Source organism: Caenorhabditis elegans, chromosome IV, assembly GCF_000002985.6.
Source record: "Caenorhabditis elegans chromosome IV".
Classification (NCBI taxonomy): Eukaryota; Metazoa; Nematoda; class Chromadorea; order Rhabditida; family Rhabditidae; genus Caenorhabditis; species Caenorhabditis elegans.
This window is the reverse complement of record NC_003282.8, coordinates 7366918-7380544: the sequence shown is the minus strand read 5'-3', so window position 1 is coordinate 7380544 and position 13627 is coordinate 7366918. Positions and strand designations below refer to the sequence as shown.

At 32.0% G+C, this 13627-nt stretch overlaps 2 protein-coding genes across 2 annotated transcripts; both read right to left on the bottom strand.

Annotated features, from left to right (window-relative positions):
* Nucleotides 1–1633: 1633 nt before the first annotated feature.
* Nucleotides 1634–3734, bottom strand: T12B3.2 (Major facilitator superfamily (MFS) profile domain-containing protein). Its single transcript, NM_068776.6, has 5 exons — nucleotides 3423–3734; nucleotides 3162–3371; nucleotides 2217–2868; nucleotides 1862–2119; nucleotides 1634–1812 (listed from the first exon to the last, which is right to left on the bottom strand). Exons 1-5 carry the CDS (start codon nucleotides 3638–3640, stop codon nucleotides 1714–1716), a joined length of 1437 nt encoding a protein of 478 aa, NP_501177.1. The 5' UTR covers nucleotides 3641–3734; the 3' UTR covers nucleotides 1634–1713.
* A 175-nt stretch (nucleotides 3735–3909) lies between these two features.
* On the bottom strand, nucleotides 3910–5398 carry T12B3.3 (GP-PDE domain-containing protein). Its single transcript, NM_068775.4, has 4 exons — nucleotides 5209–5398; nucleotides 4885–5159; nucleotides 4267–4692; nucleotides 3910–4210 (listed from the first exon to the last, which is right to left on the bottom strand). The coding sequence occupies exons 1-4, from the start codon at nucleotides 5371–5373 to the stop codon at nucleotides 4006–4008; spliced, it is 1071 nt and encodes a 356-aa protein (NP_501176.1). The 5' UTR covers nucleotides 5374–5398; the 3' UTR covers nucleotides 3910–4005.
* Nucleotides 5399–13627: the final 8229 nt, after the last annotated feature.

Here is a 13627-nt window from a genome sequence, read left to right as displayed (position 1 = left end):
ATGAACGTTGAGTTATAAAGGGTACAACAAAAGAGTTCTAAAAAATTTTTGTGAATTTTGGAAAAATAGCTTTGACTCCGTGTTACTCTACAAAAAGTTGGTGTATTAAAATAAAAACTAATTAGAAAGAAAAAATATTTTTGATCATTTTGTTAGTTGGTCATTTGTTTTCCAGATGTGTATTTTTTGAGATACGCCAGTTTGAAAATACTCAGTTCAGAGAGTTTTGGAGGTTATTTCATTTTTAGATCGAAAGCCACCATCAACTCCAATGCATCTTTGTCTGACACGTCTGATACTACTGCGTCATGTTCCTATATGCTCAAAAGCAGAAAACGAGTGATTGACTCCGACTCCGAATGAATTTCTTATGCCAAATTTCATTGTTATTGATTTTACGTTCTTTGCCACTTTTTTTTTCAAATTTTTAATTGTTGTTTTTGTTGCTATTGTTGCTATTAATGTTGATGGATAATGAATGTTGCCCAGCCTTTGCGTGTCCTATCAAAATTAATATAAATTAAAACATGACTCAGCTACTACTAATTGTTGCCCGAACTGTTGTGCACAAATTGAAAGATTGTAAATATTTGGAATACGGTCCTTGTACGTGCCTTTTGACTGATGAAGAAGACGAGTAGACAATGAGCAATGGGTAGGCAATGAGAAAAGGTAGTCAACGAGCAACAAGTAGGCAATGAAAACAGGAAGGCAATGAAAACAGGAAGGCAATGAGCACAAGTAGTCAATGAGAAAGAGGTAGGCAATGAGCAAGGGTAGGCATTGAGAACAGGTAGTCAATGATTTTGGAGTCAATGATTATTTGCCAATATTTAATTTATGTGGGCGAGATTCCCATATTTTTCGAACCGTTACTCATCTTTTGAAGGAAAACTACGAAGAAAATCTGTAAAATCCAATTTTATTTCAAATTTATTTTCATCAACACTTTATATTTGACATAAATGTTGTGTACGTTTTGTATTCTGGTCAATCTCGGGAGAATTTATGAATTGCTAGAATGACAACTGTAGGCAGTAAATTTCCTACGTTTTCAGAGAAAGAATTTAATAACTTAAAGTTGAAAGAAAAACTGGACGAAGAGATGTCATATTTAAAAAAAACCCTACAAAACTATAAGAAAAAACTAAGATTTTATCAGTTAAAGATGAAGCAGCATCAATTGTAACAAAAACCTGTTTCGGGAAGTTTTAAATTATTTTATTTGCAGTTTAAGGATTAAAATTAAGGACTTAATAATTTAATTTTGTTTAATATATTTAATATATTCGTATTACAACAATCTATTGGCTCTAAATCCTTCAAAAAGCTCAACATTTTGGAAAGTCTGGTAAGCCAAAATTACTAAATTAGTCTCAAATGATTTACCATTAGAAATTAGTTGTTATGTTTTGATGATGAACTGTTAAATTTTCTTTCATAGATACATCAAACATAAAATTATTTTGAGTTTTTTAAGTGCACGCTTGCGTATGCAAATGATTTCAATGACAGAAATCAAGCTTCATATAAATCATCTCACTTCTTCCGTCATATGCTTCAAAATTCATAGGTCAGACTTGAAAATATCATTGAACATGCGTCATCTGTTGAAAACCAGAAAACATTATATTTTTTGCATGACTTTATTCAATTGAAAATTTTATATAAAAACTTTAAAATAAATTTTCTACGGGGTTGGAACTTTCAGAATTATTCTCGAACTTTCTGAACCATTGGCGTATTTTCTGGAACATTCTCATCATCATCATTCACGTGTACATCGTCGAGATTCACTCCTTTGGATTCGGGCTAAAAAATAATTAGTTTGTTTGATACAGATTGAGTTTTGAAAACTGACCAAAAAGAAATATGAAATCAGTAAATTAGCACTTCCCAATACAATTACAGTAACATTAACAGCAGGAGACCACCAAGTATTTGCATATGTTAGGAATGGTGCTAGAATCATTCCAATTCTTGCAATAAGAGAACATGATCCAGTTGCACTTGCTCTTGAAGGTGTCTCCATGAGTTCTATAGCACAAAGGTAACAGGCATCCCATGTGTATTCGATAAATGTTGTTCCAATCAGATAGACGATAAGAACTCCGATTCCCTGAATTCAAACTTTGGAAATATACAAAAAAGTTGGTATTATTCAAAATGGTTTGTTTTTCGAAAAAGTTTTTGAAAACGCAAAATTAAAAACCCACATGATAATCCATACTCATAAAAGTAGTAAGAATGATAAAACAGCAAAGTGTTCCTATTTGAGATCCTTGATGTAATGTTCTTCTCTTGAAATTTGTAAAATATGTGTCTACAAATAGCAGTAACATTTTGGAAAAAACAAGTAAAATTCCAAAGAACAGCTGATTGAGATACAAATCGCCCGCCAAAGTGCCGGAGCTTAAATCGTTTGCAAATCCACAAATTGCAATAATAAACCACATAGTCCATAAAATGAATAATTTCTTGAACATTCCTTTCGTTTTCAATGTATCCATTAAACTTTTTGGACGGACCAGTTTGTGTTGTACTGGGACATAAGGAACTCCAGCAATTCGAGCAATTTGCATTTCACTTTGAATCATTCGAGCTTTAAATCCTCTGCTATGTAGCCAAACAGGTGATTCAGGTATCACAAAAATGACGAGAAGAAGAGCGGGAATCAGAGAAAGTGAACTGACATACGTGGCAAGTCTCCATTCACGAGTGAAATAACAGATTGAAGTTAGGAATATTCTAGTCCATCCCCAATTGAAAAATCCACGAACTACCATTCTTTGTTGAGGGAGAATTACTTCCATTATCCATGCACATATTACTACTAACATTCCACCAATTGACAGACCAACGAGGAATCTGAAAGTAATTTACTAAAATTTAGATTTGTTAACACTGTAATGCAGCGAAGTCTGTTTGCTTGCCTGGGTACTATTTTTTTTTCAATTTTGTATTTCATAAAATAAATAAAAAAACACAGAAACTATAGAAAGGGGGTGCCCAACTCTGCGACATTTTTGCAATTTTTGCGGAGTGATTGTTCTGGAGCGATGATAATTTTAATCACGAAAAATGTTTCAAAATGTATTTTAAAGAAATTAAAATTGACCAAATTAAATAAATTACTGTTATAATCGTTTGGTAGAGCTCACCTCAACGGAAACAAAATTTTAACACTGGGAGCCAATCCACTGGCAAATGTTGAACATATTGCATTCGATATCACCAAAATCCCAATTGGTCTTCTTCCAAATCGATCTGACAATGAGCCAAATAAAAGTGTTCCAATGAGAACTCCAACATATTGAACTTGTGAAAAGAATGACTGATAAAATACTGAAGAACCACATATCCAATCAAATCTAGAATAAGAATTTCTATAGTTGAAAAACTAAATTATTCTGTAAACTAACTCAATTGCAGCTGATTGGAATGGAGGATCGACAAAAGTTAAGTTACTTTTAGGACAGGATAAATAAATATTACAGTCTTTTGTTGGTTTCGAATCTCCACATTTCCATTTTGAAACATTATTCGAATAGATTCCAAAAATATTCTGTCCAGCAAAAAAGTTGGCAAACTGCCAAGTAATAAATGCACAAATATGGAATCTATTGATTCCGTACAGCATTTTGCCAATTCGAAGAAATTGGAAAAATACTAAAAATTAAAAAGAAAAGAAAGATACCACAGTTTCTAACTGTCAACTTCACTTTTCGTCTTCTATCTTTCGTCATGTATCATAGATCTTTTATAGGTTCAAAGGACCAACGATTTATCATCATTCAAAAATTGTTCTATTGTTGATTCATGTTTTTGTTACTTTGAGAATGCAAGGAGGCCATTTTTGTATATATTGTATAAATTTTTGCATAAAATAAAATCCTGCAAGTCAAATTTCAATACCATATAACATTCATTTAATCATAAAACTCGTAATATTTCTGGAACTAATTCAGTAACTGAACAAAACATAGAAATTGAAACTTCGAAAATCTACAAATCAGAACTAGATTTGTGCATTGGCATGTAGTCTCTCTTCTGCAATTCTTCCAAATGAGCAGCTTGAGTCGTGAGCTCTGGATAATCAGTGAGAATTGGAATATTGAGAGTTTTGAGCATCCAATGCATTTCAGCCATATCATTTACAGTCCACACGGCAACACGCATTCCACGTCTTCTTTGATCCATAATCAAGGCTCTTGAGTTAATATATTGAATTTTTTCTTTTAATTTTAAAAATTAAATTAAACTTACTGAGAAATATCCAAATTATTCGTAAGCAAAAGATCAGCTCCAAGATACCAAGGAGTAACTTTTTTTAGAAGCCAAACATGAGCAACATCAATCATTTCAAAAAGCATTTGTTTTGGTCCCGAGTATCTTGGACGGATATTCTCAATGTCGTGGTAAGACCAGAACTTGAGACGCCACGTCAAACCCGTCAAAATCTTTTGATCTCCTTTCTTGATACGATATACAACCCAAGGGAAGAAACTGCATACGATTGCCTTGTCATAGAGATTGTATTTTTGAAAAAGATTGGCAATTTGATCAACGAGCTCATTATCGGAATCCTTAACATCAAAAAGCATTCGAGTATTGTTCTCAACTGCCCATTTAACAACATCCTCCATATCTGGGACACGTTCACGAGATACGGTAGCCAAACGACAGTGGTCTCTGGAAAATAAAAAATAAAATTCGTACTTTTTTTCAAACTCTCTATTCTGAGAGTTTTGATCCGCTCATGGAATCAAATGCGTTAGTATATTTTTCAGTATAAACTCAAACATTATCGAACTATACATAATAAACTAAACTTTAAAAAAACTGACTCAATTTAATTTTTCATGAAAAAAAACTGAAACATACCCGGGTGCAGTTCTTTTAAAAGTTGCAGAAATATCACAACGATCTAGTTCAGCACGGGTTTTATCTCTAATTGGTCCCTTCATATCCGTAGTTCTATCCAAATCATCATCATGCATTAAAACAGCTTTTCCATCTTTTGTCAAAGCCACATCAAACTCTATCAAATCAGCTCCATCGGCTTTTGCCTGTGCAAATCCAGCCATACTGTTCTCTGGAAAACTCTTCGGTGCTCCACGATGTCCACCAATTTTGAAACCGGAAAAGAAGGTGTCGACCTGCAATTGGTTGCATATAACTAATCGAACAAATTATTCTAAAACTTACATTTTTACTGGAACATTTTTCATTTTTCGTGGTGTAGGAAAAGATGAAAAGAGATAATGGAATTAGGAGAAGTCCTGGTGGATAAATTAAATAAATTGCACCAATGACGGCAATTGTCACTCCAAGTATTTTTACAGCCGATTCTTCTAAACTAAATCCGGCCATTTTTGAAACCGAATCGGTGAATTACCTTGAAAATTGAAAATGTTTAAGAATTGGAAATCGGAACTCAAAAAAAAACTGCCACGTAAATGACGGAAATGAAAAAGAAAAATTAAACAATATTAACAGACAAAAACTCGGTTTTAGAACCATTCAAAAAACGTTTCCACTTACAACTAGAAACTAAAAGAAAAAACCTGAATTTGATAAATGTTTAACCTGCAATTCCTTATCATTTTTAATCATAAAACATTGAACATTTGAATTGATAAGTCTATAAATACTGAAAACTAAAGAAAAAAGAATGGATGGAAACCAAATGTAAAGAGTTGGAAAAAGAGAGAACAGTGAACATATAAGAATGGAATAGACGCAGACACACAAGGAAAGATAGGGCAAAGAACGAACATGGGTTATGGGAAGAGGAGGAAGATAAAGATGGTCCAAATTATGGAGGAGCAGGCCAAATGTTCAAAGTACGAGAGCAAAGGTCACATTATAGTAGAATCCTTATTTGATCGAAAATGTTTCCTACTGAAACATATAAAAAACAACGAGTATTGTACCATGTCCAGAATAGATTTCCAGGAATAAGGATATATCTATAGACCAGGAAAATATAAAGAACAGAAGATTAAAATATACCCGATTTCTAGATATCAAACGGTGCAGGAAACGATTACAATTTCAATATTTAGAAGAAATTGGAGAAGCCTTATCTCTCTATTTGGATATTCAAACTTCAAAAATATTTTTCAACATTTTTTCTCAAGAAATCATCTCGACCAAAAATATTTGTGCGGATGTAATACTAAGAACTAGAATAAACATATTATTTCTTTTGAGAAGCTGCACTTTTGAGGAAACAAAATAATATATCGGAACCACGATTTGCCAAAAGTTTTGCGAAATACATTTTCTTAAAGTTTATTTGCATCATTATTTGAAAGAAAATGTGATGAATATAATAAAGCAATTGTTTCACTGTTGGCAATGGTCATCAATGTTTTCATGTTCCAGAATTTGTAGGAAAATTCCTTATTGTAATGTTTAATTAGAGGATCAATAAAACTTGTCTATTGTTTCAAATTAATTATTTCCAGGAAGTCTGAAACTAGAATGAAGTTTTCAGAAAATGTATCGAATAATATGAAAACATCGTAAAATACAGAATGTTGTAAACACTATTTTACGTTCTCAATTGAGCAATATTACAGAAATGGAGATATAATTTCAAATTTTGATGCCAGAAATTGCTGCCGTGGTAGGCACGTCGTCTGCCGGACTTGCCACATCATGCCTACTTGCCTACATTAGTATCTTGGCGTCGAATACGGTATTTGGTGTTCGTATTTTTATATTAACTTGTTAATTTACTTTTGTGAAAAGCATTTATGTGCTAAAATGGCAGGCTTACCATCAATTGTATAAAATAAATATATGTTTTGGATTTTAAATCAGAAACCAGAAAATCAATTACCGCAGATCACTTCATATTGGCCATAGAAATAGATTTTTTTTGTTTCTAAAGATTAGAAAATTAACTAGTTTTGACTGTTCCTCTCGCCACAGTTTTGAATATTTCAAAGTTCATTAGAACTCAATGGTTTAGATTGAAACCACATTACACAGTTCTAACTTTTTCTCATAGACAAAAATGTTTTTAGGGAAAAAAACACAATTCTAAAATTGTCACATCTTTGAGTATTTCATAGACAAAATAATTTCAACTTCATCCATATTTCTCTATTTGCAGTGTTCCATCTCTTTCTTTTTGTTCAATTTGTCCCTTGGGAGAGTAAGGCGTTAGAGGACAACACCTCCTTTTTTGCTCTAACTTCTTCTCCCGACCACCAGTACCACAACTGACTCTATCTTTTTTTCGTCTCTTTCTTAATCCAAAACACGAAGCTCTTTTAACACTATTTAATGAATCCAGTTACGTGCAAAGTCCTCTCAATCTCATAATTATTCATCCCATCTTATATAAGAAACTTTTTATTTTCACGGCAGTACCTACCAATATCTAATATGAATTACTCATTCAACAGGACCTCTATTTCTTTTTTTTTTCTTGTCATAGACTTTTTATCGTTGTCAGCTTTTTCTCTCCATGATGAATTGATTTCCTCGTTTCAAAAAAAAGAACAGTTGTCTAATCTGATAGCAAAATGAAAAATAGTATTGGAAAGACAAGGTGATAAGTGAAAATGTTATCACTTGTTTATTTCAGAGCTTTTTGACTGATCAAGCTGAATTTGTGACACTTTTCACAAAAATCGAGGAATTTCTTGAGTTTATCTAAATACTTTTCTAAATCTAAATAAACTGTTTATAAAAATTAAATTTTTTATTTCTGAAACTCATAAACCGTAACAACATCAGAAAAGTAACCAAAAACATTTTTGAGTAGACTAGATTCAACAATATTTTATGCTCATGAAAATCGAATAAGCAGAAATAAAAATTCTGTTAAAATTAACTTTTTTAAACAAGTTTATTTGCAATTGGATCCTTGATGATCGCCGACTAAATCTGTCCATAAAAATATAATTGGACGTTAAATATTCAAGCTAGTCTCCAATATAAATTTCCTCCAGACATTTCTAATAGTAAGGCATACATGCCTGCCTGATGCATGTCTGCCTGCCTGCCAAGCTCGCGCCTTGTTTTCTGCATTTTTGTGCCCGCACCGTATATCGAGCCGGACTGGAAGACATTTTTGTGCATACGAAGGCCTACTCTTGCCTACGTTTTCTAGTTTTCAATTCTAGTTTTGACTTTCAGTTTTTCAGCCCAAAAACTAGCACGCTGCTGATAATTAGTAAATGAATTATTATTTTTCGTTCATAAATTATAAGTTCGCCATGTGACAAACCTCCCATCCATATCTCCGGAAGTAAAGTTTAGTGTTTTAATTACTCTCTGCTGAATCTTCTTTTTTTTATTGTGGGATCTCTGAAACTGAAAACATATGTAGGACGATTCCTAGTTTCTATAAACTTTTTTATTATTTGACCATTGATGGTTTAAGAACTCAAAATGAAAAAAAATATTTGAAATGTTTCATTAAAACTTTCTTTTTTTCATTTCATACAAAGTTCAAATCTCTTTACCATTATTTGAACTTGAATATTACATTCAAAGATCACCCTGTCTAGTCCAACAGGAAATATTAAAAAATCATAAAAATATTTTTTTGAACTAAACCCTGTTTCCTGTTCTAAAACTGCGTGCAATTTCTAAGAATGAAACTCTTTCCTGTCCGTATTTATCCACCCGAAAACTCTAATAAAGCCAGTTGCCCGCTGGCCTTTCCATCGTATAAATACTTCAGTCTCTGACCCAAAAAAGGGAAAGGAAGTATTATTTATATATGACACCCACATGAAATTTAGCAATCTATTATACTTAACAATTACTCATTTCATTCAATTATCTCTTTGTATTGACTAATGGAGAGGAAGTGTAAAATGTAGAAAAATACCCGAGGTTCCGGAAGATTCTGCAGATCTTCCTAATTCATGAGAGTATAAATGCTAATTCAAACTTTTTGGAAAGTGACTATTTAACTAAACACCATTTTTCTAAACTTCTGTATATTTTGGCGAAAATTGATATTCCAACCCGAGTCCTTTAATTGGACAAATATCCTCTTACCTCATGTATGCTCAAAAATGTGTTTATTGAAACGGTAATTTTTTTTAGAGTTCCAAATTAAAATTTTTTGATTTTCAAATTTTCGATTCGTCTCAAATTCACTTCTGTATGACAAATAAATTGTGTACTGTTTTGCATTCAATATTGTTTCAATTTAACAATGTCGAAGGTGTCTAGATCTTGTATACTTTTTCAACAATAATATACGGTTTTGTAGTATTCATTTGCTGAAATGTACATAAATTGAAAACTTGAAAGTTCATAAAGAGTTCACAATTTTTATACATCTTTCCCTTTGACCTCCTAGATTCGTGCACTTCCGGCTAATCATCTAAATGGTCAAAGTCTAATTATTCACCGTCTATAAACGACATATCTAAATGTTAATTTCGTTGAGCAACTGTTGCTTTTCCTACTAATTCTAGTCTTGAACGTGATTATTTGATTTTAAAGATGACCTTTTCTTTCAAATCTACACAAAAATTCCATATTCAAATTTCAAATCACGTCATTTAAACACCCATCAAGGCTATCCGATATTTGCATTCAGTTGACTCTTTAGTTCGAAAAAGAAATGTTTCTCATCTCCACGAAAGAACATTTGAGGCACTATCGGTCTAAAAAAAATAAATTGAATTGAGCTCTGACTCTCGTTTTTTTTGCTCCGGTTTAGAAGACATTTCCCGAAAATAGACAATGGCTAGAATAGGATAAAAGTGATCATTCAAATGTGATTGGCATGTATTCCGTTGCACTTTGACCCCCTCTCCACAGAAAAAAAAACATTGTTTTCTTTACTGGATTGACATGTGATAGACAATTACTACGAGCATCTCAAGAAACGTGTTCTACAATATGTCAGGCTATTTTTTTTTTGTTGGAACAATAAAGTTTTATTGGCATTAAAGAGATTTGATCAAAGTTCCCAGTTGTTGAGTAACACTGTGCTCGGTGTAAATAAATTAAAAAATCACATTCAATATTATATTTTATTTTATTTTAGCTAATATTATATTTTAGTAACTTATAGCAGAAGCAAATTGCGCTCTGAAAATAGTAGCCTCACTAAATATTCTTCAATGTGTTGTTACACCGGTTTTCAAAATGATTATGAGAATATCAAAATTCCAATGAAAACAAAACTTATACTTCAATTTGAGCAGGGCGTTTGTGTCTTTTATCTCCTTGATGCGTCGAGCCAAATTTTATTAAAATACGAAACAGCTGGATTTTTCATCAGCTGGTAGTACGAAAAATATACGATTTGCCCTTTTTATGTGACGAACTTTGATGCAATACTTCGTTTATAATAGAATTTTCGGGACTGGCAGGGAATGTCTACTGTAGTTTCAATGTTTGTAACTAAATTTATAAAAAATTCCCGAACTTCGATAGTCCAAGTCAGAGAATCAAAGTTTGTTTTGTGGTCAGTCAATTTTTTGTTTTGCGACCAACATTATTTAATTCTAACATCAAAATGTTAAACTTAACGAGGAGGCGGGATCTGATATTGTTATTTGAACCATTTTTAAAAATTTTGAATAGTAAAAGGAAAAATACCAGATTTTAAGAATAGAGAGAAGCCATTCGTGTTTTTTGTTTTTTTTTCATTGATAAAAGATTTTAAACTTTATAAATTCCATACTTCTGACTGCCTAGACCATCCAAATTGATTTTTAGACTGAGAAAAATAGGTTTTCTTTCTGTTGATGTTCCTTACCAAGAGCGCAATTTGCTTCTGCTATAAGTTACTAAAATATAATATTAGCTAAAATAAAATAAAATATAATATTGAATGTGATTTTTTAATTTATTTACACCGAGCACAGTGTTACTCAACAACTGGGAACTTTGATCAAATCTCTTTAATGCCAATAAAACTTTATTGTTCCAACAAAAAAAAAATAGCCTGACATATTGTAGAACACGTTTCTTGAGATGCTCGTAGTAATTGTCTATCACATGTCAATCCAGTAAAGAAAACAATGTTTTTTTTTCTGTGGAGAGGGGGTCAAAGTGCAACGGAATACATGCCAATCACATTTGAATGATCACTTTTATCCTATTCTAGCCATTGTCTATTTTCGGGAAATGTCTTCTAAACCGGAGCAAAAAAAACGAGAGTCAGAGCTCAATTCAATTTATTTTTTTTAGACCGATAGTGCCTCAAATGTTCTTTCGTGGAGATGAGAAACATTTCTTTTTCGAACTAAAGAGTCAACTGAATGCAAATATCGGATAGCCTTGATGGGTGTTTAAATGACGTGATTTGAAATTTGAATATGGAATTTTTGTGTAGATTTGAAAGAAAAGGTCATCTTTAAAATCAAATAATCACGTTCAAGACTAGAATTAGTAGGAAAAGCAACAGTTGCTCAACGAAATTAACATTTAGATATGTCGTTTATAGACGGTGAATAATTAGACTTTGACCATTTAGATGATTAGCCGGAAGTGCACGAATCTAGGAGGTCAAAGGGAAAGATGTATAAAAATTGTGAACTCTTTATGAACTTTCAAGTTTTCAATTTATGTACATTTCAGCAAATGAATACTACAAAACCGTATATTATTGTTGAAAAAGTATACAAGATCTAGACACCTTCGACATTGTTAAATTGAAACAATATTGAATGCAAAACAGTACACAATTTATTTGTCATACAGAAGTGAATTTGAGACGAATCGAAAATTTGAAAATCAAAAAATTTTAATTTGGAACTCTAAAAAAAATTACCGTTTCAATAAACACATTTTTGAGCATACATGAGGTAAGAGGATATTTGTCCAATTAAAGGACTCGGGTTGGAATATCAATTTTCGCCAAAATATACAGAAGTTTAGAAAAATGGTGTTTAGTTAAATAGTCACTTTCCAAAAAGTTTGAATTAGCATTTATACTCTCATGAATTAGGAAGATCTGCAGAATCTTCCGGAACCTCGGGTATTTTTCTACATTTTACACTTCCTCTCCATTAGTCAATACAAAGAGATAATTGAATGAAATGAGTAATTGTTAAGTATAATAGATTGCTAAATTTCATGTGGGTGTCATATATAAATAATACTTCCTTTCCCTTTTTTGGGTCAGAGACTGAAGTATTTATACGATGGAAAGGCCAGCGGGCAACTGGCTTTATTAGAGTTTTCGGGTGGATAAATACGGACAGGAAAGAGTTTCATTCTTAGAAATTGCACGCAGTTTTAGAACAGGAAACAGGGTTTAGTTCAAAAAAATATTTTTATGATTTTTTAATATTTCCTGTTGGACTAGACAGGGTGATCTTTGAATGTAATATTCAAGTTCAAATAATGGTAAAGAGATTTGAACTTTGTATGAAATGAAAAAAAGAAAGTTTTAATGAAACATTTCAAATATTTTTTTTCATTTTGAGTTCTTAAACCATCAATGGTCAAATAATAAAAAAGTTTATAGAAACTAGGAATCGTCCTACATATGTTTTCAGTTTCAGAGATCCCACAATAAAAAAAAGAAGATTCAGCAGAGAGTAATTAAAACACTAAACTTTACTTCCGGAGATATGGATGGGAGGTTTGTCACATGGCGAACTTATAATTTATGAACGAAAAATAATAATTCATTTACTAATTATCAGCAGCGTGCTAGTTTTTGGGCTGAAAAACTGAAAGTCAAAACTAGAATTGAAAACTAGAAAACGTAGGCAAGAGTAGGCCTTCGTATGCACAAAAATGTCTTCCAGTCCGGCTCGATATACGGTGCGGGCACAAAAATGCAGAAAACAAGGCGCGAGCTTGGCAGGCAGGCAGACATGCATCAGGCAGGCATGTATGCCTTACTATTAGAAATGTCTGGAGGAAATTTATATTGGAGACTAGCTTGAATATTTAACGTCCAATTATATTTTTATGGACAGATTTAGTCGGCGATCATCAAGGATCCAATTGCAAATAAACTTGTTTAAAAAAGTTAATTTTAACAGAATTTTTATTTCTGCTTATTCGATTTTCATGAGCATAAAATATTGTTGAATCTAGTCTACTCAAAAATGTTTTTGGTTACTTTTCTGATGTTGTTACGGTTTATGAGTTTCAGAAATAAAAAATTTAATTTTTATAAACAGTTTATTTAGATTTAGAAAAGTATTTAGATAAACTCAAGAAATTCCTCGATTTTTGTGAAAAGTGTCACAAATTCAGCTTGATCAGTCAAAAAGCTCTGAAATAAACAAGTGATAACATTTTCACTTATCACCTTGTCTTTCCAATACTATTTTTCATTTTGCTATCAGATTAGACAACTGTTCTTTTTTTTGAAACGAGGAAATCAATTCATCATGGAGAGAAAAAGCTGACAACGATAAAAAGTCTATGACAAGAAAAAAAAAAGAAATAGAGGTCCTGTTGAATGAGTAATTCATATTAGATATTGGTAGGTACTGCCGTGAAAATAAAAAGTTTCTTATATAAGATGGGATGAATAATTATGAGATTGAGAGGACTTTGCACGTAACTGGATTCATTAAATAGTGTTAAAAGAGCTTCGTGTTTTGGATTAAGAAAGAGACGAAAAAAAGATAGAGTCAGTTGTGGTACTGGTGGTCGGGAGAAGAAGTTA

Bases quoted from the DNA above. Each gene is read 5' to 3' on its own strand.
- T12B3.3 (NM_068775.4), bottom strand. From the start codon at position 5,373: ATGGCCGGATTTAGTTTAGAAGAATCGGCTGTAAAAATACTTGGAGTG. The intron at 4,693-4,884 runs GTATGTTTCAGT...TTTATTTTCCAG, and splicing joins TTTAAAAGAACTGCACCCGG to AGACCACTGTCGTTTGGCTA. The intron at 4,211-4,266 runs GTAAGTTTAATT...TATTAACTCAAG, and splicing joins AATAATTTGGATATTTCTCA to AGCCTTGATTATGGATCAAA.
- T12B3.2 (NM_068776.6), bottom strand. From the start codon at position 3,640: ATGCTGTACGGAATCAATAGATTCCATATTTGTGCATTTATTACTTGG. The intron at 2,869-3,161 runs GTGAGCTCTACC...AATTACTTTCAG, and splicing joins AAAATTTTGTTTCCGTTGAG to ATTCCTCGTTGGTCTGTCAA. The intron at 1,813-1,861 runs GTCAGTTTTCAA...ATTATTTTTTAG, and splicing joins TGATTTCATATTTCTTTTTG to CCCGAATCCAAAGGAGTGAA.